At 35.5% G+C, this 23533-nt stretch overlaps 1 protein-coding gene across 6 annotated transcripts; it reads left to right on the top strand.

Annotated features, from left to right (window-relative positions):
- Positions 1-2404: 2404 nt before the first annotated feature.
- LOC136224700 (ADP-ribosylation factor GTPase-activating protein AGD12-like) lies at positions 2405-20384 on the top strand. 6 transcript variants are annotated; one of them, XM_066013104.1, is made up of 11 exons: positions 2405-2718; positions 2936-3002; positions 3256-3340; positions 4688-4776; positions 15490-15571; positions 15965-16040; positions 17996-18159; positions 18436-18571; positions 19088-19207; positions 19535-19630; positions 19822-20384. In XM_066013104.1, exons 4-11 carry the CDS (start codon positions 4743-4745, stop codon positions 20101-20103), a joined length of 990 nt encoding a protein of 329 aa, XP_065869176.1. In that variant the 5' UTR covers positions 2405-2718; positions 2936-3002; positions 3256-3340; positions 4688-4742; the 3' UTR covers positions 20104-20384. The 6 variants fall into 6 exon arrangements, with proteins under 6 accessions (XP_065869176.1, XP_065869178.1, XP_065869177.1 ...); XM_066013106.1 differs by having other exon boundaries at positions 2936-2969; XM_066013105.1 differs by having other exon boundaries at positions 2405-2671.
- Positions 20385-23533: the final 3149 nt, after the last annotated feature.

A 23533-nucleotide genomic window follows, 5' to 3' on the forward strand; every position in this document is an offset into this window, starting at 1 on the left:
TGTCATGTGAAAGAGAAAATGGCATAGTGATGGCTAGCTTTCTTTAAAAATACTTGACTCTTGAAGATCTCTAAAGAGAATTAATTGCCACTTCTCTGACCAAAATCCATCGCCAAGTGCATTACTTTGTGGTAAGCTATGTCCTTCCGAAGAAAGGATCAGCCAACTCAGTATCCAAACTGGAACTGTGCATTATGTGGCATATGTTGGATAACTGACCTATGAACCTTCCGATTCTGATTTTCTCAGCCATGAAAAGAAGCTTCGCACAACTAAACTATGGCTCTTTGACAACCAAGATTCTTCAAAGTCAAGAAGTTGAGTTTCCTGACAAAAATCCCTTCACCCAAGGCTCAATCATCAATGACAGAATCATGAAAGGTCTTGAGCATAGTAAACCCTACAAGGTTCAGTATGATGCTGCTGACAACAAATCCAAAGCTTCTAAGTCTAAAACTCACCCAGACCATCTGAATCCATCTCAGAACCCTCTGAACAGAAAAAGATAAGAAAGACCACTGAATCCAAGTCTTCTAAAGGCGATCTTGAAAAATTAAACAGAAACAAATAAAACTCAATGAAATTGAACGATCCAGATGAAAAATAAACGAAACTAAGAATCACGCAACATGTGCTCTGATACCATACCAAATCAAGAGAAGTATTGTTGATGATTAACAAGATTCGTGATGAACATCATAAAGAGAATGAAAGAAGAAGAGTTAAAAATCCCAATTAGAAACCGTAACCTTATCTTTCTCTCTCTACCTATCTATACCCTTTCTATTTATACCTCAACTAACTGTTACACTATGTATAAAGTGTGACCTCTTTCTACTTTAGCAAAACATACCATTTTGCTTAGTTATTCTCTATTATAGAGTTCATTCATGGAAACCATTTGCTTTCCCATGACTGTGTGGTCTCTGCTTTCTTGACGGGAGCAGTGTCTACACATAAGAAACTGGTCTTAGAGGGACCAATTTCCTATAGAGGCCGGATCCAGAGGGTTCGGTTTCTACTTTATAGAATCTTTGTGTCAGCTTTCTATTTTATAGAATCTTTATGTCAGTCCAGGGATGACACAAAGTAGAAATCAGTTTCTATTTTAATTAAAAAAATAAAAATATAGAAATTGGTTCTTGTATATTTAGTAATTGCGCAACCGCAAATCCCAAGTTTGTCTATGAAGAGCATATCATTAAAAACCGGGGCTAATTACAAATCTAGCCCAATTAAGAGGGGCCTTTTACATATCTAATCCACTTTGCTTCCATCTTACCAAATTAGACACTTTCAACCATTTTGGACAAAATTACCCTTAGTTCTATTCAATCATCGATCTACTTCTTCCGCTTTTTCTGGTTCTTCTTCTTCTTCTTCTTCGGTTCATCTTCTTCAATTTCTGATACCAATCATTAGCGATTTTTGAGATTATTGACGTATTATGTTCAATTTTTCCGTAGAAATGGTATGTTTTTATCTTATACGCTTGCTTTTCTCGTTGGTCTTGCCTCTTTCTTCATCTGTAATGGTATCGTTTCAATTTCCTCTATTTTCCACAATTTTTCTCAATTTTCCTCCATTGCTATCGCATTTGTGACGAAATTTATCGCATTTCGTCACAAATGCGATAGCAATGGAGGAAAATTGAGAAAAATTGTGGAAAATAGAGGAAATTGAAACGATACCATTACAGATGAAGAAAGAGGCAAGACCAACGAGAAAAGCAAGCGTACAAGCTAAAAACATACAATTTCTACGTGAAATTGAACATAATACGTCAATAATCTCAAAAATCGCTAATGATTGATATCAGAAATAGAAGATGAATCGAAGAAGAAGTTGAAACGAAGAAGCGGAAGAAGAAGAAGAATCAGAAGTAGATCGATGATTGAATAGAACTAAGGGTAATTTTGTCCAAAATGATTGAAAGTGTCTAATTTGGTAAGATGGAAGCAAAGTGAGTTAGATATGTAAAAGACCCCTTTTAATTGGGCTAGATTTGTAATTAGCCCTTAAAACTAATCCATATACTAATCCATATAGTACTGGTTTTGCATTGGTTAGTAGAAATTCCATAATGGACGTACAACAATATGGATCTCAAATGACTAAATGAACATGATCATTCACCTTTAGATTTAGACTTATTAAATCTAAGTCTTGTTATTCTTTAAATTTCCACCGTAGGATTTTGATAAACCTAAATCTAACAGTAGATTATTAAATACATACGTAGTTCATGGGATCAAAACTAAATAGACATGAGCCCTTGGGAGAACCGTAAAGGGCTCATTTTGGGGGGGCAAAATCCCCTTATTTTAACTAGATTCTAATGTCAGATTTAATCTCAGAATAAGCTATTCTGAGGAGAAACCCGTCTAACTTTTTAGAAAATAAAAAGGAAATGAAAAGTAAAAACACAGGGAGGCTTTTACATTGTAGATATCACACCTCGTCCCCCTCTCTCTCCCCCATCCCTCTTCAATCTCCAGTTGTTTCATCTGCCAAAACCCCGCCGCTTGCCGTCGACCGCTGTGCATGCCACTCCGTCCTTCGTATCTGGTTTTCTCTTTTCCATTTCTTGGTTTCTCTTAGCCTCTCCATCGCGGGGTTTCACTATTGCCGCTCGTTCCTCTCTCACCCATCGCCCACCATTTTCAGTCAGGTCTCGCCGTTCTCCCTCTTCCCAAATCCAATTCTGTTATTAGTATGGTATAATTTTGTCTCTATCAGCCTATTTGAGCAATTTTGGTTTTTCTGCTGCTTTTGCAACCTGTATTTCTCTTTCAAGTCATTAAGCGAGTAAAAAAACGAGTATATTTTAGCTGAAATAAATTTTCAAATTATGTTAACAAGTTTTCAAGTCATTAAGCTCTGAATTAAATCCTCATTTCTTGGCCAATTAATCCTCTCTGTTGCCGTTGCCCAGGCGTTAATGTGAATACCAGAGCTACTCGTGTCAGGTGGAACGTTACAGTCCATTTGCTTTCTCTCTGGTCGGTTCAATTAATTGGTCGCAGTTTCTTTAATTTTCTTATTGAGATTAATTAGAGAAATTCAGCGAATCTGTTTTTCTCTTTTCCTCAAAATTTTGATTTTCAAGGCTTCAAAGAATCAAATTGTTCCACAAAAGTTGAAAATTTAATCTCATACCTTCATTCTATTTTTGTTTCCAAAAGTTTTATTTATTTATTATTCCTTTTTTTTCTTTATATTATTATATCATTTCTTCTATTCTTGTATTATCAGATAAAAGTTGATACAAAGGAAGTTGGAATTCTAGTCTCTTTCTAATTCTTGTAGGAAGAGTTGATCGTTTGTGACTTCGCAACAGGTGTGCCTTTGTGTTAGTGTTTAACTGTTTATCATTCTCCTTCAAGTTACGTAGAATTTGGGAATGTATGCCAGATTTCTTATTTTGTGGTGAAAAATGTCTTAGTGCGATCTATTATCTTATGTTAGTTTTCCATTGATATTTCTTTTTTTCTTTTTTTTTTGAGCACTTCCATTGATATTTCTATGTCATAGTTCTTTTATGGAAGCCACATGGAACATTTTGATTTTTTTATTTTGTAGATTAGTTCATCAGATAGAGCAGAGGCATCCAAGTCAAATTAGTATTCCTATTTTGTTAGCTTACTAATATCTCTAATTTTATCAATTTGTTGAATATGTTATTAATTATTTCTCTTAGTATTCCTGTATAATAAAATAGTTTTCTCAACTCATTAGGGTAAGTAGTTTTCAACTTTCAACTTCATTTAGGGTTGTTATTGAGTAAATTTTTTGGAATAATTCAAATAGGATACCAATAATGGGCTTATGTAATGATCTTTAATTTTCAAATAATTTGTTGAAATATAGGCACATGGCATATGTATGTAGTAAATATGAAGACTATTGTTGCTTTTAACACTTTGTTTGTGAGGGAATTTTGAGAGTGTTAATAAAATAAGGGTTACAACTTTGTGTTGCAACTCTATTTTTGCATGCTTGCTTTCTGTTAGGAGAAAAACTTTGGGATGTAGATGTGTATTTTCATATTTCTTGAAGACTGAAGCTTTTGATTGAAGATATAATGATTGAACAAGAATTACGCATGTCTCATTTTGAAATGAATCCGCTCTTTGAAGTTGATCATCTTGGGACTATTTGGCAATTTGCAGTTAACATTTAATTTACAAAACCTAACAGAATCCTTTTAGGCATTGCAGAACTGGCTAATGTACTTGGTTTTCAAAACTTTAGCCCAAGTTTTTGTTTGTGACTAGGCTCGTTGGCTTGCTTGAGCCTTGTGTTGTTATGCAAACACATTGGAATTCTGTTCGTCACCATTTGGTTGCTGAATTATTTTCTACGTTTCCTTCAAAAAAAAAAAAAAAAAAGAAAGAAAGAAAATAATTGTTACTTTTTTGACACAAATGAAAATATTTTGGGATCTTCGTGAAATTATGCTGTAACTGCAGTGATTGTCTGTGCATTTTACTCTTGAGTCATTTCGAGCCGTTTGACTAATATGGATGTCCTCCCTAGGCTACAATTAGTTTTGGGCTTTTTGCTAGAAGAGGAAGGCAGGAAGCTATGGAATATGTTTAAGGCAATGTTTAGTTTTCAAAACTAATTATCATCATTGACATTGTCATTGAATAGTTTGTTTTCTTCATTTGGGTCAATTTTGCAGAAATCTTGGTGCAGACAGGTGGTTCTTGGATCATATTTGGTTACCAAAAAAAGCAATGAGTCGTTTGCCAAAACAAGGATCTACCTCAAGTAAGATGATGACTTTAAGACAGTAAATCTTAATATTTTTCTAATGATTGTCATAACTATAAATTCACAATATAGAAGATTGCTCATTTTATGATAAATTTAGTTAGATTGCTCATCATATAATCTTTCAGCTATTCTTTTTTTCTTTTTCTTTTTTTTTTTTTTGAAAACCAAAGGGAAACTTCATCAAAAATCAAAATGTAAGGCATTACAAAGAAAGGAGGGGCTGATTTACCCACTGTCCGGAATCAGACAAAGAATCCGCCGCTCTTGCTAGCAAATACGCAACATGATTCTTTGATCTTTTGACAAAGGAGACGAAACTAATAACTCTTTACAGAGAGAACCAGAGAATGACAATCTTCAATAAGGAGACCTAAAGGTGAGTCCATCTCTTCAGAACTATGAAGAGCTACCACAAGAAGTAGATCTGCATTCTTAAGCCAGCTTAAAGCTTCACAACAACTTAAAGTTTCCGCAGTTAGAGGGTTGGAGGGGCCGAGCAAGATATCATTTTTTCCGGCAAAAACTGACCGTGACAGTCCCTATTTACAAAACCGAAGCCAAGACGGCCTGCTATAGGGAAAATAACTGCATCAAAATTCAGCCTGAGCATATTAGGGGGCAGAGCAGTCCACATCGTAGGGCTAAGGTTCTGAGTAGTGTTAACCACATTCCAAATTGACCGAGCTTGCTTCCATTTCGAGAATAGTGCAGTGGCATTACTGAAAATGACCGGGGAAGGGGCAGAAGAATTATTCCAAACTTTGGAATTTCTATTACTCCATAAGAACCAACACAACATGGCTGCAGTTTCCACGTCATTTTTTCTGAAATTGGATTGTAAGAAAACCCAAAATTGAACAAAATTATCAGCTGCTGTACTCTTATCACCAATAGCAGAAAAGTTCCAGAGTTGTTTAGCTAAAGGGCAGTCAACAAGAATGTGATAAGTGTCTTCACAGTTGGCGTTACAAATAGGTCACGAGTTAATCACCGGAACCCGACGCTGCAGCAAAGCCGAGAGAGTAGGGATGGTATTAGCAAGGGTATGCCACATAAAGTTTTTAACTTTGTGCGGGACAGCAAGAGACCAAACACCATTCCGCAAGTTACAATTTGATGTTCCAGTGGTTTGGTTGACAAAGGAAGTAGGCCTTCTATACACTCTTGACAGAATAAATCCCGTTCTTCTCCCAACACCACCATCAACGATCTTCCACCCTATTGAACTCAAGGAACTTGGAGAATTAAATCTTTATCACGGATCGAGAAAAAATCATTTAGAATATCGAGATTCCAACTATTATTTTTCGAAACTTGCAGACTAGCCACTGTAGCAGATTCCAAACTAGGGGGAGCGACACTTTCAACAAAGGGATTAAAGTTATCCGGGAGCCAAGGTTCGTGCCAGATATTGACAGAGGCCCCAATTCCTATCCTTTTTCGAGCACTAGCCGTTGGGATTGACCTGCCAAAATACTTCGCCAGGTATAGCTAGGTTAGATTTCAAGGATGCATTCAAGAAACTTGAATTTGGATAGTATCTTGCTCGATAGACTCTTGCAACAAGTGAGTGCAAAAAATTAAGAAGTCTCCAACCCTATTTAGCAACTAAAGCTAAGTTAAAGTTAAGAAGAATACCACCAAACTTTTTAGGGATACTGAGTCTCTCCCAAGATTGCCACCGGATACCCTTACTATTGTTGCCTTCCAAACCCCATCAGAAAGAGTAAAGCATCTTTTCCAAATTATCAGGCATGAGAAACAAACTCATAGCATAGGATGCAAAGCTTGAAGCACAGACTTTGTCACAATTTATTTTTCCGCCTGCTAGAGAAAACGAGTCTTTCAATGGTTATTCTTGGACTTAAACATTCCTTCCAAATAATTGAAAATTTCAACTTTTTTCCTTCCTATCAAAGAGGGGAGGCTCAGATATTTAACACGGATCGAGATCAAAGAGACCCCAAGTCTAAGGCTTAACTCTCGCTTGATATTCGAGTGAACATTGCGACCAAAATATATGGGAGATAGCTGGACTGATCTAGCCACAGAGCAACCGTGAATTTTTCCACAAGCCTGCATTTTAGATAAGGTAGTTGAGAGACCTTCTGCACATATAAGGAACGAATAAGGGGAGATGGGGTCTCCCTGTGTAAGACCCTGCTAATGGATAATAGGACCAATAACATGGACAACCACTGGTGATGTGATACTGCACCTTATTAACACATTGCATAGTCAAGTTAACCCATTTACTATCGAAGCCAAGTTTCAACATCATCAGCTCTAGAAATGACCATTTAACTCTGTCATAAGCCTCTGACATGTCTAATTCAGAGAAGCAAAGACAACTTTTCATTGGATTTTCCTTTGAAGGAAGAGATTAACCTCAAAGGCCAACATCACATTGTCTATAATTAACCTCAAAGGCCAACATCACATTGTTTATAATTAATCTCTCAGGAATAAAAGCACTTTGATAGTCTAAAATAATCAAATGAAGGACCTGTTTCAAACGGTTAACAATGGATTTAGAAACAATTTTATAGATTACATTGCAAAGAGCAATTGGTTTGAGATACGAAACAAGCTCTGGTTGTGATTTTTTAGGATTGAGAACCACATTTGTATCACTGATATCATCAGGTAGAACCCCAAAATTGAGCCGCTCCAGACAAGAGGCAGTAGACTTTATTGTTGGAATATATTTAACGTGATTTGCAAAGATTAGTCTTTGCTATAAAATAGGTCTTTCTCTTTCTTTGTTAATAAACCTAGTTTTTAGGAACTAGATAAGCTTTGAAGTTTTCTTTGTTTGGTAGGATTTGGCTTCTTGATTTTTCTCTATTTTGTTAACAGATTGTTTTTTAACGTGATTTGCAAAGATTAGTCTTTGCTATAAAATAGGTCTTTCTCTTTCTTTGTTAATAAACCTAGTTTTTAGGAACTAGATAAGCTTTGAAGTTTTCTTTGTTTGGTAGGATTTGGCTTCTTGATTTTTCTCTATTTTGTTAACAGATTGTTTAGACTTTATAAGCTGTACTTTTTCTTTTGTTTTGAATAAGAACGACCACTGCATTTTCAAAAGCAATAAGCAATTTTAGTTTTCAGATTTTACAATTGGTATCAGAGCTTTCGAAAGGGGTCTGATTGAGTGATTAAACACGTGAGAGTTCGAGGAGTGAAACGCGAGTGTGTGCGAAGAAAAAAAAGGAGAGTGAGAAATGGCAGCTGAATCAAGCAACTTTACAGCTCCATGTGTGCCAAAATTTGATGGGGACTACGATCATTGGAGTTTGGTCATGGAAAACTTGCTTCGTTCAAATTTTTTTTTGGAGGGCGAGCCTTGGCGCAACGGTAAACGTTGTTGTCGTGTGACCAAGAGGTCACGTGTTCGAGTCTTAGGAGCGGCCTCTTGCCAAATAAATTGGCAGGGGAAGGCTTGCCCCCAATACACCCTTGTTGTGGGACCCCTCCCCGGACCCTCGCTCAGCGGGGACGCATAGTGCGACCGGGCCGCCCTTTTTTTTTTTAGAGTGTAATTCAAGTGGGTCTTAGGAGCGGCCTCTTGCCAATTAAATTGGCAAGGGAAGGCTTGCCCCCAATACACCCTTATGGTGGGACCCCTCCCCGGACCCTCGCTCAGCGGGGACGCGTAATGCGACCGGGCCGCCCTTTTTTTTTTAGTGTAATTCAAGTGGGTTATAAGGAACCTGAAGATAATGAAGTGATACCAGCAGCAGAAAAAAAAGGCACTAGACGAAGCAAAGCTCAATGATCTGAAAGCAAAGAATAATTTGTTTCAGGCTATTGATAAGTCGATTTTGAAAACCATCACTCACAAGGAGACCAGGAAGCAATTGTGGGAGTCAATGAAAGTTAAGTATTAGGGAAATGAAAGGGTGAAACGTGCTCAGCTGCAAAGGCTTCGGAGGGTGTTCGAAACCTTGGAGATGAAGATGGGAGAATCTATAACTGACTACTTTGGAAGGGTAATGGTCGCAGCAAACGATACGAGAAATTGTGGGGAAGATAATGGATGATGTCCAGATTGTTGAAAAATTACTTTGAACATTAACAGAGAATTTCAACTTTGTTGTATGTTCGATTGATGAGTCTAAGGACATTGATCAACTCACGGTCGATGAATTATAGAGTTCACTGCTTGTGCATGAGCAAAATGTACGACGTAAGGGAGCTGAAGGACAAGTGCTAAAAGTTGAATATGACTACAACTATGGGCGGCGTGGCAGAGGTAACTTTACAAGAGGAAGGAGCGAGGGAACTAGACAAAGCTTTAATAAAGCCACCATCGAATGCTTCAGGTGTCACGAGCTCGGGCACTTGCAATACGAGTGTCCCTATTTTGAAAAGGCAGCAAACTATGTCGAATTCGATGAAGGTGAAGAGTTGCTCCTAATGGCTCATGCAGAGATCGAAGGGGCTGGAAATAAAGGGTTATGGTTCCTCGATTTTGGTTGTTCAAAGCACATGACGGGCCATAAAGATTGGTTTATTGAAATTGATGAGAGTTTCAGGCATACAGTAAAATTGGGGAATAACTAAAAAATGGCTGTTATGGGAAAAGGAAACATCAGATTTGAGGTTGAGGGCATAAATCAAACAATATTTGATGTGTTCTTTATTCCAGAGTTAACCAACAACCTGTTAAGTATTGGGCAGTTACAGGAGAAGGGTGTGGCCATTTTGATTGAAGCAGGAACTTGCAAAATCTACCATCCTCAAAGAGGTTTGATTGTAAACAGCGGGATGACTATGAATCGGATGTCCATAGTGTGTGCAATTATGAAACCTCTCCCAAGCAAATGCCTAAAGGTAGAAGAAGAGGAAACAACAAGTCTTTGGCACAAGCGTTATGGGCACCTGAATAATAAAGCCATTAGAATCATGCAATGTAAGCAAATGGTGAAAGGGTTACCTCAATTAAAAGGGGCAGCCAAGGTATGTGAAGTATGCAATGTTGGAAAGCAACATCGGGAGGTCGTATCAAAGAAAAGTCAATGGAGAGCATCAGAGAAACTCCAATTAGTTCATGCAGATTTGTGCGGTCCCATATCTCCTATTTCTCACAGTGGAAAAAGGTACATACTTGTTCTTGTTGATGATTTCACTCGCAAAATTTGGATATACTTTCTCTCAGAAAAGAATGAGACTTTTGATATGTTCAAAATTTTCAAAAGTCTTGTTGAGAAAGAAGTGGGAAAATACATACGTTGTTTGAGAACAGACAGGGGAGGAGAATTTACTTCAAATTATTTTAACCAATTTTGCGAGGAACATGGGATTAAAAGGCAACTGCCTACACTCCACAGCAAAACGGAGTAGCTGAAAGAAGAAATCGTACCATAATGAACATGGTCCGATGTTGGCTATCAGAAAAGGGGATGCCAAAGAAGTTTTGGCCTGAGGTTGCCAAATGGACGTCTCACGTACTAAACAGGAGCTTCACAAATGCCGTGAAGGATATGGTGCCAGAAGAATGTTGGAGTGGCCTAAGGCTGCCAAATGGACGTCTCACCTAGTGTTGATTATTTCAGGGTGTCGGTTGCATTGGTCATGTACATGTTCCTGAACAGCGAAGAATAAAACTCGATGACTGAAGTCATAAATGCATTTTACTTGGAGTGAGCGAGGAATCAAAGGCTTACATACTATATGATCCCATCTTAAAGAAGATAATCATTAGTCGGGACGTCATATTCGAAGAGGAAAAAAAATGGGATTGGAATGCAGATGAAACAGAGTCCAAATTTGACATTCTAGATTGGGGTGAAGGAGGGACAGCAGCAGAGGCAGAACATAAAGAAGAAGAAGAGGGTGATGAAGAATCTGCCATTGATGAAGAAACTACATCAGAAGCAACGAAATCTGGAAACTCATCTGAACCAGATTTGCTACCAAGGAGAAACAGAAGAGAACCAGCTTGGATGCATGATTACGAAAGCAGGGAAGGTTTTTCAGAAGGAGAGATTGAGGTAGCTATGACATTTTTTATTTCTCATGCTGATCCTGTAAGCTTTGTGGAAGCTGCTAAAGAAGAAAAATGGATGGAGGCAATGAAATGTGAACTACAAGCTATCGAAAAAAATAAAACTTGGGAGCTTGTAGCTCTACCGGCAGAAGCAAAGAGATGGGGGTTAAATGGGTCTTCAAGACCAAGTTAAATGAGGATGGGAAGGTTGATAAATACAAGGCAAGGCTAGTTGTGAAGGGATATGCTCAAAAGGAAGGAGTTAATTATGATGAGGTTTTTGCGCCTGTAGCTTGATGGGATACGATTAGAACTTTGTTGGCTATAGCTGCACAAAAAGGGTGGAATGCGTATCAATTAGATGTGAAAAGTGCCTTCTTATATGAAGAATTGAAGGAAGTTGTGTATGTGGATCAGCCAGAAGGATTTGTTAAGAAGGGTGATGAAAACAAAGTCTGTCAGCTTAACAAACCTCTATACAGACTGGAACAGGCTCCTAGAGCATGGTTCAGTCGGATTGAAGGTTATTTCAAAAAGGAAGGCTTGGAGAAAAGCAACTATGATCACACCTTATTTGTTAAAAGGGCTGGAGTAAAACTTATTATGGCAAGTCTCTATGTTGATGATTTGATTTATGTAGGGAATGATGATATGTTGTGTCAAGAGTTCAAACAATCAATGTAACAAGAGTTTGAGATGAGTGATCTCGGCATGATGAGGTTCTTTCTTGGCGTGGAAGCTCATCAAAGTCTGAGCGGAATCCACGTGTGTCAGAAGAAGTATGCTAAGGAGGTGTTGGAAAGGTTTAAAATGTGGAACTGCAATCCTGTCAAAAATCCTATAGTTCTAGGAACCAAACTCTCGAAGGAAGGAGCTGGAAAAGAAGTGGACGCCACTCTGTACAAGCAATTAGTGGGCAGCCTAATGTACTTAACAGTCACAAGACATGACATGATGTATGTGGTATGTTTGATATCTCGTTTCATGGCTAAACCAAGAGAAGAGCATATGCAGACGGCTAAAAGAGCTTTGAGGTATTTGAGAGGTACACTGGATTTTGGCCTCTTCTATAAGAGGAAATCTGATTCGAAACTAAAAGCATATATAGATAGTGACTACGCTGAAGATGTTGACGACAGGAAGAGCACCTCAGGATATGTAGTGAAGCAGTAGTATGTTGGAGTTCAAGAAAGCAAGCCATAGTCACCTTATCCTCGACAGAAGCAGAGTATGTGGCTGCAACATCGTGCGCATGCCACTGTTTGGTTGAAAGGAATTTTTGAACATATCAACTTTAAGCAATGTGAGTGTTTTGAGATTTTATGTGATAATAGTTCCTCTATTAAACTCTCAAAAAATCTAGTGATGCATAGGAGGACAAAACACATTGATGTGAGATATCATTATTTACGTGATCTTACGAATCAAGAAGTTGTGAAGTTAGTATTTTGCGGAATTGAAGAACAGATTGCAGACATCATGACTAAACCTGTGAAATTGGAGACATTTGTTAAACTGCCAGGTCTGCTTGGGATACAAGCACAAGAAGATTAAACTGAATGCTTGATTAGCATTTTCAGTTTAAGGATCACCAACAATATCCCAAGATTTTTGATAGAAACAAGGATTGAAGTCATCCGGGCTCGAGCTCTTATCCGGATGCATAGCAAAGACAACCACTTTTATCTCAGAGTAGTAGCGGAGAAGATGAGAAGTGTTCTTATTTTTCCATAAGAAAGCATGACCACCTCCATAATTAATCGGATCAATGAAAAAGACACAATCATAAGCAAGCTCATCTTTTCTATTGCATCAATCTTAGAACGGTTACATTTACCTTCCATTAAGAAAATAAAAATGGGCATAAATTTAAACACCAGGTCTAATAACATGCGAACTGACCGAGGATTACCCATGCCCCGGTAGTTTCAGCTTAGGGTACTCGTTGCTCCTAGCGGGTCTGGGAACCAGAATCTGTCAATATCAAGTTTTGAACCGGTTGAAGTATTCTCACAGTCCATTGGTCAGTTTCCAATATGGGCCAGCCCAATAACATCTTTCTTTTCTTGCCTCCTATGTTTGGTCTCAGTTATAGTAATGCCTTCCTCATTTTGTTGTGCATTATCTATAGAGAATCCAATCGAAATCTTATCTCGAACTGCTTCCATCCTAACAGCTTCATCAGTCCCCTTAATTTTGCTATTCTCAGCTGGCACAACTGTCTCGATTTGTTCCACAATTTTAGGAGATACCAATTTTGGAAGGACTCATGTACAGGATTCTCAGTAGCCATAGTGTTGATCGCCGGCAGTGATGTAAGGAGGAACTTGGACATCTGTTGCAAGGAGCTTCTTCTAGTCAGAGCTCTAAGAAAAGCCCCATAGATCCTCTCTGCCTTCTCTGGCTCAGGAATTTCCAGTAAATGCTCACAGAATTTATCTGAATGACCAATCAATCCACAGAAAAAATAGAATGTTGAGAGACGTTCATATTGAAGTGAATCCACGTGAAGGAACCTCCTTTATTCATCTTTCTTTTCAAAGGACTTAGAACATTAATGGAGATTCTGATACGCATTGTCATGGAACCAATTGAACTAAAAGCTCGAGCTGATAGTTAAAGGTCCACTTCATATTAATAGCTGACACGCATAAAGGCCCGACTTATGCTGGTGAAATTATTCTGATCAGATTCAATGAAGGTCCCCAGATAATTGCCTATATGAACAACTTTTTCTGACATGAAGCCAGCCGGAAGCTCATATATTTGTACCAAAAAATCTGCATGATTCAACTGAATTGCCCTCGGATCTTGACCTTCATTCAATATACTCAGCAGCAGTAGATGTTGCTCGAAGGTCCATTGACCTCCCTTGATAACCCTATTTCTTTCCAGTGGATGGAAAAGTTCAAATTGAAATAAGTTTGATGCTATATCAGAAATAATCAAACCTTTTGATGGCCTCTAGAGGTCCGCCACAACGTTTTCCATCACCTGTATCTTCAAACCTCTATCAGTGAAGAATCTGCCACCAGACTCCAACTTGTGGTCGAGGGGCCGCTGGAATATTTTCTGCCCCAATGACCAGCCCAGTATCGTTCACCTCTTTGAAGGTTACATGTGCAACTTCATCCAAAACAGAATCCATCTCAACCAAAAGGGACAAGCAGAAGGGAAAAGATCAAAACCAATGAAACAGTACTTGTCAACAGCGAGACAGCATAAAGGCCCGACTTATGCTGGTGAAATTATTCTGAGCAGATTCAATGAAGGTCCCCAGATAATTGCCTATATGAACAACTTTTTCTGACATGAAGCCAGCCGGAAGCTCATATATTTGTACCAAAAAATCTGCATGATTCAACTGAATTGCCCTCGGATCTTGACCTTCATTCAATATACTCAGCAGCAGTAGATGTTGCTCGAAGGTCCATTGACCTCCCTTGATAACTCTATTTCTTTCCAGTGGATGGAAAAGTTCAAATTGAAATAAGTTTGATGCTATATCAGAAATAATCAAACCTTTTGATGGCCTCTAGAGATCCGCCACAACGTTTTCCATCACCGGTATCTTCAAACCTCTATCAGTGAGGAATCTGCCACCAGACTCCAACTTGTGGTCGAGGGGTCGCTGGAATATTTTCTGCCCCAATGACCAGCCCAGTATGGTTCACCTCTTTGAAGGTTACATGTGCAACTTCATCCAAAACAGAATCCATCTCAACCAAAAGGGACAAGCAGAAGGGAAAAGATCAAAACCAATGAAACAGTACTTGTCAACAGCGAGACAGCAGCAAACTCGTCATACGCGAGACTTATGGGATTATATATTGTTAACCCTTGGGTTGATTTATATATATCAAAATTGCAATTGTAGTGATCTTTCAGCTATTCTTCTTATTGGAAAGGTTTAGTTAGATTGCTCATCATATGATAAAACATATTGCTCTTATTTCTTGTGTGTATATGTTTAAGAAGAAAAATAAAAGCACTGAAAGGTTTTAGTGACCCTTCATAAAATTCAGTGAAAAGATTAGGTTGCTGGGTAATAATCATATCATGGAGAAGCTTCCTAAATGCGCACAAAGGTTATTTGGGCAATAAGTTGGTTAGAAATTGTGCCTTCCACTAAGAAATTTAAGTTTTATTTTCCATGTTGTACAGAAAATTGGTACAGTTGGTTAACATATATGGCATTTTTATCTTGCTTGAAATGAAATTGGACGTTTGAAATTGCCTTTCTGTATTTGTTTCAGATGATGTAAACAATATTTAACTTTGAGCCTGACCTTTTTTTTTTTTTGACAAAATTGAGAACCAATGGATTACATTCTAGTATTTATTGTCTTTTTGGGAGGGGAATTGAGCCAAACCAAATTCATCTATTTGTATGATTTTTTTCTTGTTTCAGTATTTCTCAACTTCTCCCACTGTTTGATGAGATCAGATATAATATTTTATTAGAAATATTATGCATTATAATTTCTAATATCAATAGGTATTGTAAGATTCAATAGTTTTTGTTGCCTCTACTACATATTCCATTAGTATTTGAAGCATAATTGTAGAGGTGAGATGCTTCTAAGGTTCCAATTTGAGTGAACATAGCACAAAAGATTTAATTAAACGAAAGAATATTCCTATTTATCATTTCCAGCATACTGCTCCACAATGTTCACAAACCTATTTGACATTATGTGATTTTTACTTTGCAGGTAAAAGAAGGTTAAAGGGTCTATTGGCCCAAGATGATAATCACTTTTGTGCTGATTGCGGTGCTCCAGGTCCTAAGTGGGCGTGAGTTCAATCCCTTTAAACCTTGACATATGGATAGGCTTAACAATGCATAATCATTTTAGTGAAGTTAATGCATCCACATTCCAATGGACTAACTTATGGCCAAAGTAATAATTCAAGATGAAGTGATAGAATTTTACTTGATGACATTAAAATCATGGCTAACTTATAGCCAAAGTAATCATTCAAGATGAGATGCTAGAATTTTACTTAATGACATTAAAACCATGGCATTTTGTCAACAAATTGACAGAATATTTTGCGCTTTTGTTTTGGAGAAATTCTTTTTTTTTTTTTTTCTTGAAAAAGGAAAAGAAGTTGTTGTAATTCTATTCTAGTTAACTTGTACACCTTGCCAATTTATTATGGAGTAGTTGACAACTTTACTTTCAGGTCTACAAATATTGGAGTTTTTATATGCTTAAAATGTTGTGGTGTGCATAGAAGCCTTGGAGCTCATGTCTCAAAGGTAACAAATGGCATGTTTCTCTGTTGTCTAAATTTTTGTCAAACATTAGTATACATAAGGAGCATGTGTCTATGATTACATGCACCTCATAAAGGATACACTTTGTTGATTATCAATACACAAGAAAAGCAAACTTATTGCAAAAAGAAAGAACTTTGTGGGTTAGATGACCTTCTAAATCAACCTACTACTAGAAACCAATAAGAAAATTAGAAACTTAGAAAGGAATTATTGCATCGTAGTAGGTGCCTCAACTTTTCTATTTTTCTTGTTCAATGCATTTATTTATTTTTGTGTAATCATATGGCTAAGCAGCTGTTTTTGTTTTGAGTTAGGTGTAATAAATAATAGATTCATTTGTTGGATACTGAAGTACATCATTTAATATATTAATTAGTAACGTAACATAGTTTTTTGTAGACCATTTAATCTCTCTTAGCTAGTAAGGTACCAATTTTTTTTTAAGTTATCTCTTTACACTTGCTCTGTTTCAGTTCTATTACTTTTTTTTTCTTCCTTTACAAGAACTGCAGTATACTATTTTTTTACGGCACTCCTAATAAAGAAAAGCTGACTTTTATATTCACAAACTGATGAAAATTTAAATTATCATCCCAAAAATCACAATATTTAAGAGCTTATTTTTCTACTTGCAAATAGAGATTAGATATTTAATATTAATAGAATAGTTGGATTGTCATGGAAATGTAAGGAACATCTTAGAAATTTAGGTGGCTGAAAAATGCAAGAAGAAAATAAAATTGCAAAATGAAGGAAAATAAAAATTATATGGTTTCTATTGGTGAAATGGTATAAAATATTAGAAACAAGGTAATATATCGACAAAAGAAGATCACGAGAGAAATTAAGATAGTATTTGTGGTATAAAATAGGGTAAATGATATATTAGTCCCCTCTTTTTTACCCAACACACTGTTTAATCCTCCTATTTTGAAAAACACATTACGAGGTCTCTATCTTTTGATATTAACCAGAGTAACATAGCCATTTTGTAGAGTAACATAGCCATTTTGTATAGTACTATGGCTATCCTGAAAACTAAGATATGTTCGGTTAAAAATCTAAAAAACATAGACAAAAGGACCAAAGGATTAATATTGACAAAAGATAGAGACCTCGTAATGTGTTTTTCAAAATAAGGGAACTGAACTGTGTGTTACGTAAAAAGGTGGGGACTAATAACTTATTTATCTATAAAATAATATTTAAGCATTTGGGGAGTAAATCTGGCTAGAAAAGCTTCAATAATATAAAATAAGCAGTCACATTTCACTGCCTAAAAAAAATAGTTTAGAAATTCTGGCTGCTAATCAGGTTGATTTATATAAAGGGCATTCTTTTAGAGACTCTGACGCATGAATACTCTTTGATGAAGTCTGATTTTAAAGATGCTGGAAAATCTGCTATTTGTAGTGTGAACAAACTACTTTGAAGGCCACCAGCAAAACCTTGCTGTTTTTATTAAAAAAAGAAAATTACAAATTGTCTGTGCTAGAATATTGGAGTCCTCAAAGAAATAGATGGATCTAGTGCAGGTCGCCTTGCAATGTGCAAACATGTTAGAATGAGACTGGTTTTGCTGCACATGGGACCAGCTGTCTTTTGTTTTTAGTTTTTACTTGAACAAAGCGGTGAGGGAAAAACCAAAGGGTTGAATGTTGAACCACTTAGAGCACCATTATGGGTTTATGTTTCTTACTTTTTTTATTTGATATTTGATAAACAGCTTATGGTGGACTGCTTTCCATTTGTATTTATGCAAAGGTCTAATGTTTTGTGTATATGTATGTGCCAAAGTAACTAAATTATTGCACTTGTAATCTGTAGAACTTGTCATACATGTATTTATGTTGTATAACGAAATGATTCTTAAAACTCATGAGCACTATTTTCGAAATATAATGATCCATCATTGCTACTGCTTACTTATTTAGGTTTTATCTGTGACATTGGATGAGTGGTCTGATGCTGATGTTGAAGCCTTGGTTGAAGTTGGTGGTAATTCTTCTGCTAATTCCATATACGAGGCCTTCATACCTGATGGAGTTTCTAAACCACATCCAGATGCCAACCACGATGAACGTATGAAATTCATCAGGTCAGAAAATATTTAATTCTGTATTTCTTAACTTATTTAAATCAGCATATGAGGTGTTGATTCCTTCTACTGGCCTCATAAGGACTTCTTACTAGACCTATTTTATTTGATATTCAGTTGTTATCGTATCACTTTATTGGACTGTTCGTTGTAAGATCAATTGTATTCCTTGGTGATTGAATATTGTGGATTGTTTATAGTTGGCACCAAAGTATAATATATGTTAGTCATGCCTTGGTCCCGGAATATCTCTATCTTATTCAATTTTTTATGTAGGTCTAAATACGAGCTTCAAGAATTTCTGAAACCTAGCTTGAGGATTACATCAGGAAAAACTTCTGGTTCTCGTGGATCAAGTTTTTCTGGGAGCATTTTAGATAATTTTCGAAGTTCAAGTACATCACATGAATTGGTAACTTTTTGTTGTGCTCTCTTTTATGAAAAAAAGAAAAATGTAGTATCACTTTCTGCTCACTTATTGGAAGGAAAAAAAGCATATGAGGCCCATGATCTTTTTGATTTTCTTGATTAAGCCCCTGGTTTTTCAATTTGACAATTGAGCTCTCGATCAATGATAATCAAGCACATTAAGCCCCTACTTAGCACAGGAAAGTTAGTAGTAAATATATTCCATTTCAAATCAAAATATCGGGGGCTTAATCAATAAAAGTTGAAAAGATCAGGGGCCTAAGGATGCTTTTTTCCTTGGAATAATATAAGATTTTCATATTGTGAATGGCGAGATAGCTGTGCAATTTACACATCATAGCTCAACAGTTCTGTAGAAAAACATTAATGTACTTGAGTTATCATAAATTTGTTCTTGCTTGTTTGAGATTCATAAAAAAGAGTTTGAAAAATCAGTATCTCTATCTGCATGTTGAGATTCTGCTTATAACTGCAGTGAATTTAATGTTGAATTTTACAGGAGGAAGACATGGTGGAATATATTGGATTGCTAAAAGTCAGTGTCAAAAGTGGTACAAATTTAGCTGTTAGAGATATGATGTCAAGTGATCCTTATGTGGTCCTCACTCTCGGGAAACAAGTTAGTTGGGTTATATATGTATATATTTTATATGTATTCTTTCATCATCAAAGTCCTTGATTTAGATGTTTATAATAATGCTCCTCTTAAGTCTTGAATGTTTGGATCATTTACATAGATGAAATGAACATGAACATTATTCTAAAGGTGTTTCTTTATTGTAACTTATGCCAACCAATAGCATATGTTTTGATTTTGTTTCTTGAATTAGATGCTAAATGACAATTTGAATAGTAATCAATAGAGATATTTGTGATCACCTAAGTATGGAGTTACATTATATTCATACTTCACTTATCATAACTGGCGCTTGTTCATTGTTTTCAGAAGCTTCAAACGACCGTAGTACAGAGCAACTTAAATCCAGTTTGGAACGAGGAACTCATGGTGTCAGTTCCTGAGAATTTTGGGGCTGTGAAGTTGGTAAGCTTGTTTCTACTTTTTATGATGATGCAATTACAGATTTGAAGTTCTGAGAATAAGTCTTGTAGTAATAGCTTTGTTAGGTCTTGTTTAAATTTAAACTAATCCTCTAGTTGGGCAACTTATTTATTTTGATTAGTATACAATTGTAACGCATGGCTAATCTGAATCTTTGCTTAAATCAATTGCAGCAAGTTTTTGATTATGACACGTTTTCAGCTGACGACATAATGGGAGAAGCGGAGATTGATATCCAGCCACTGGTAACATCAGCCATGGCATTTGGAAACCCAGAAATGTTTGGAAATATGCAGATTGGAAAATGGTTGAAATCAGATGATAATGCCCTTATAAATGATAGCACTGTTAATATTATTGATGGAAAGGTGAAACAGGAGGTGTGTCTCAAGCTTCAGAATGTTGAATCCGGGGAAATAGAATTAGAACTAGAATGGATAGCTCTTAATCAATAGCTACATACTAAAATGTTCCTTCTCCATTTAATAAGAATTTGTAACATTTCAATTTTCAGTAAATAATTATAATATGAAACCCCAGGACATAAACAAATTTCATTCTTCCAATTTGGTGTCTCTGAGAAGGTTCTTGAGTGGGACTTTTCAAGTATGCATAGACAATGGTGAAGTCATGGACTGAAGGAGAGAGTATGTAATGTAATTATATATGATTTAGGGATATCCGTAAGTAGTACCTTATTTGTAAGAGTATATATTTTGATCAAGACCTTTTGTTGTGTTGTCCGAGTCCTATTTAGAGCATAGAAATAGTGACACGTGCGCTATCTACCACTAGGACACTTGCTTTAACTTGTTTATTATACAATTCTTTTATTTATATATTATTAAGTGCCTCTGATGCTAAAAAAATCCAATACTATATTTTTTAAATAAAAATATATTTGCTTTAGTTTGTTCATTATACAATTCTTATATTTATATATTATTAAGTGCCTTTGATACTAAAAAAAAATCCATTATACATTTTTTTAAATAAAAATACACTTGCTTTAGTTTGTTCATTATACAGTTAGTTGGTTGGAGGAAGCCCAGGGAAGGGGTTGTCAAGTTGAATACGGATGGCTCCTGCCTTAGTAATGGCAGAATTGCTGCTGGTGGAGTTCTTCGGGATGCTGATGGCGCCTGGCTGGCTGGGTTTACTCATAACTTAGGTACGGGCTCCTCCTTTACTGCAGAGCTCTGGGGGATCTTGTCTGGCATTAAACTCGCCATTCGCATGGGTGTTAAAAGACTTTCGGTGGAGTCTGACAATTTGGAGGCTATCAACAGGATTTCGGATAGACAGGCTGTTTGTCTTAAGAGTCAGAATCTCATTAAAGCCATCTTGAGGTTTCGTCCTGCCTTCGATTCTCTTACCTTCTCCCATATTTATAGGGAGCAAAACCGCGTGGCGGATCGCTTGGCAGCTGCTGGGCATGGGGGGATGTTAGGTGTTTCTACCCTTTCCGTTCCTCCTTCTTTTCTGTTACCTTCTCTTCTTGAGGATAGGATTGGGGTCAGTCTTCCTAGACTGATCCCGGGTTAGGTTTTTGTTTGTTTGTTTTTTTTTCTTCCCTTCTTACCAAAAAAAAAAAAAAAATTAAGTGCATCTGATGCTAAAAAAAATCCAATACTATATTTTTTAAATAAAAATATATTATATATTTTAATAAAATTTCATATTAATATTTTATTTATATAAGAAAATATATTTTTTAAAACATGCGTTAGAACATGTATTTTAACTTTTAAAACACGGACTATGAGGTTTAGAACGTACGACATATTTTTTAGAACATAAGTTATGTTTTTTAGAACATGCGTTATGTTTTTTCGAACTATAAACTTTAGAACATACGTTATGCTTTTCTTGTGCATTATGTCGCGCGCTGCTTAATATACTACTGTCCAGCTTCTATTGTTTAATATTTGACACATGCACTTATTAATATCGATTAAATGAGCATAATAATAAATTATTAATAGAAAAAAAAGAAATGTGCATAATAATGAATTATTAATAGAAAAAAAAATTCAAAAACATGCTCCAATTTCTTATTTATTTAATTGCTCTATATTTTTTGTAATTTATGTTTTAAAATGTTAAGGACGATGTTCTAAATAGTATTACATATGTTTTAAACTTTATAATTTGTGTTCTAAAAATAAGTATAATGTTTAAAAAAATCAGTAAATATCTCGACCTTTTTTGCATTTGTTCTATAATATAATTTATAACTCATGTTCGAAAAAACGTAACGCATGTTCTAAAAAGCATAACTTATGTTCTAAACTTTTTAGTTTGTGTTCCAAAAATTAAAATGTATAATCTAACATATGTTCTAAAAATACGTCGTACGTTCTAAATTTCATAGTTCGTGTTTTAAAAGTTCAAATATATATTCTAACGTTTGTTTTAAAAAATATATCGTATGTTCTAAACTTTATAGTTTGTGTTCTATAAATTAAAACACATGTTCTAAATTTCATGTTATAAGTTCTAAATATATCCTATGCTCTAAAAATATTTATATGATTTTATTAAAATATATAATATATTTTTATTTAATAAATATAGTATTGGATTTTTTTAGCATCAGATGCACTTAATAATACATAAATAAAAGAATTGTATAATAAACAAACTAAAACAAGTGTATTTTTATTTAAAAAATATAGTATTAATTTTTTTAGCATCAGAGACACTTAATAATATATAAATAAAAAAATTGTATAATGAATAAATTAAAGCAAGTGTTCTAGGAAAAAAATATAGAGGAATTAAATAAATAAGAAATTGGAGCATATTCTTGGATTTATTTTTCTATTAATAATTCATTATTATGCACATTTCTTTTTTTTTTCTATTAATAATTAATTATTATGCACATTTAATCGATATTAATAAGTGTATGCGTCAAATATTAAACAATAGAAGATACAAGGAAAGTAGTATATTAAGCAGCGCGCGACATAATGTACAAAAATAGTAATTGTCTTAGTGGTAAGTAGTGTGGAGTGTAGGTGGAAATGTTTGGGTTTGAATCCCACCAACATCATTCCTTGTTTTATTTAATTTTTATACTCAAAATGACGTATTTTTTAGTGTTCTCACATAACAAAGTGCTCCCACCTAAAAAAGGGTTCTCAAAATAGCTATATATATATATATATATATATATATATATATATATAATCACTTAGAAATTTCTTACTCTTTTTTCTCTCTCTCTTTGATTTTTTCTTATTTTGCGAACTTGACACTCCATTTTTAATTATCGACTTATATATACGTAAAATCCTTCTTCTTACGAACCTGACATTCCGTTTTTTTATTATTTTGTACGTTTTTTCCAAGATAATCATTTTTTAGTACATGATTTTACTTTGTACTTTTTCACAAACTGTGAAGCCTGCGAAGGTAAATACTATTTTGCATAATGGCTTTTACTTTGCAGTTTTTGTACATAAGTAGCATTTATCTTCACAAGCTTCGCAGTTTGCGAAAAATACGAAGTGGTATATAACATTAAAATCATAACAACAAAAAGTGCAACAATAATTATAACATTAAAATCATAACATTATCAAAATTTACAACAAGATTACAACAATAATCATAACATTGGAGTGCTTCCAGATTTTACAGAAGCAAGAAAAATCGACAGCGTCATACATAATTAATAGCCTTTGGGAGGAAGTTCAGAAGCAAAAGGAATTGGAACAATCCAATCACCCCTCACTTTGGTTGATGCTTTGGTCTTCACCATCTTCATCACATCTCAATCACCCCTCACTTTGGTTGATGCTTTGGTATTCACCATCTTCATCACATTTCAATCACACTCACTCTGATTGATGCCTTTGTATTTAAGATAAACGGATA

The sequence above is a fragment of the Euphorbia lathyris genome, chromosome 3, assembly GCF_963576675.1.
Source record: "Euphorbia lathyris chromosome 3, ddEupLath1.1, whole genome shotgun sequence".
Taxonomy (NCBI): Eukaryota; Viridiplantae; Streptophyta; class Magnoliopsida; order Malpighiales; family Euphorbiaceae; genus Euphorbia; species Euphorbia lathyris.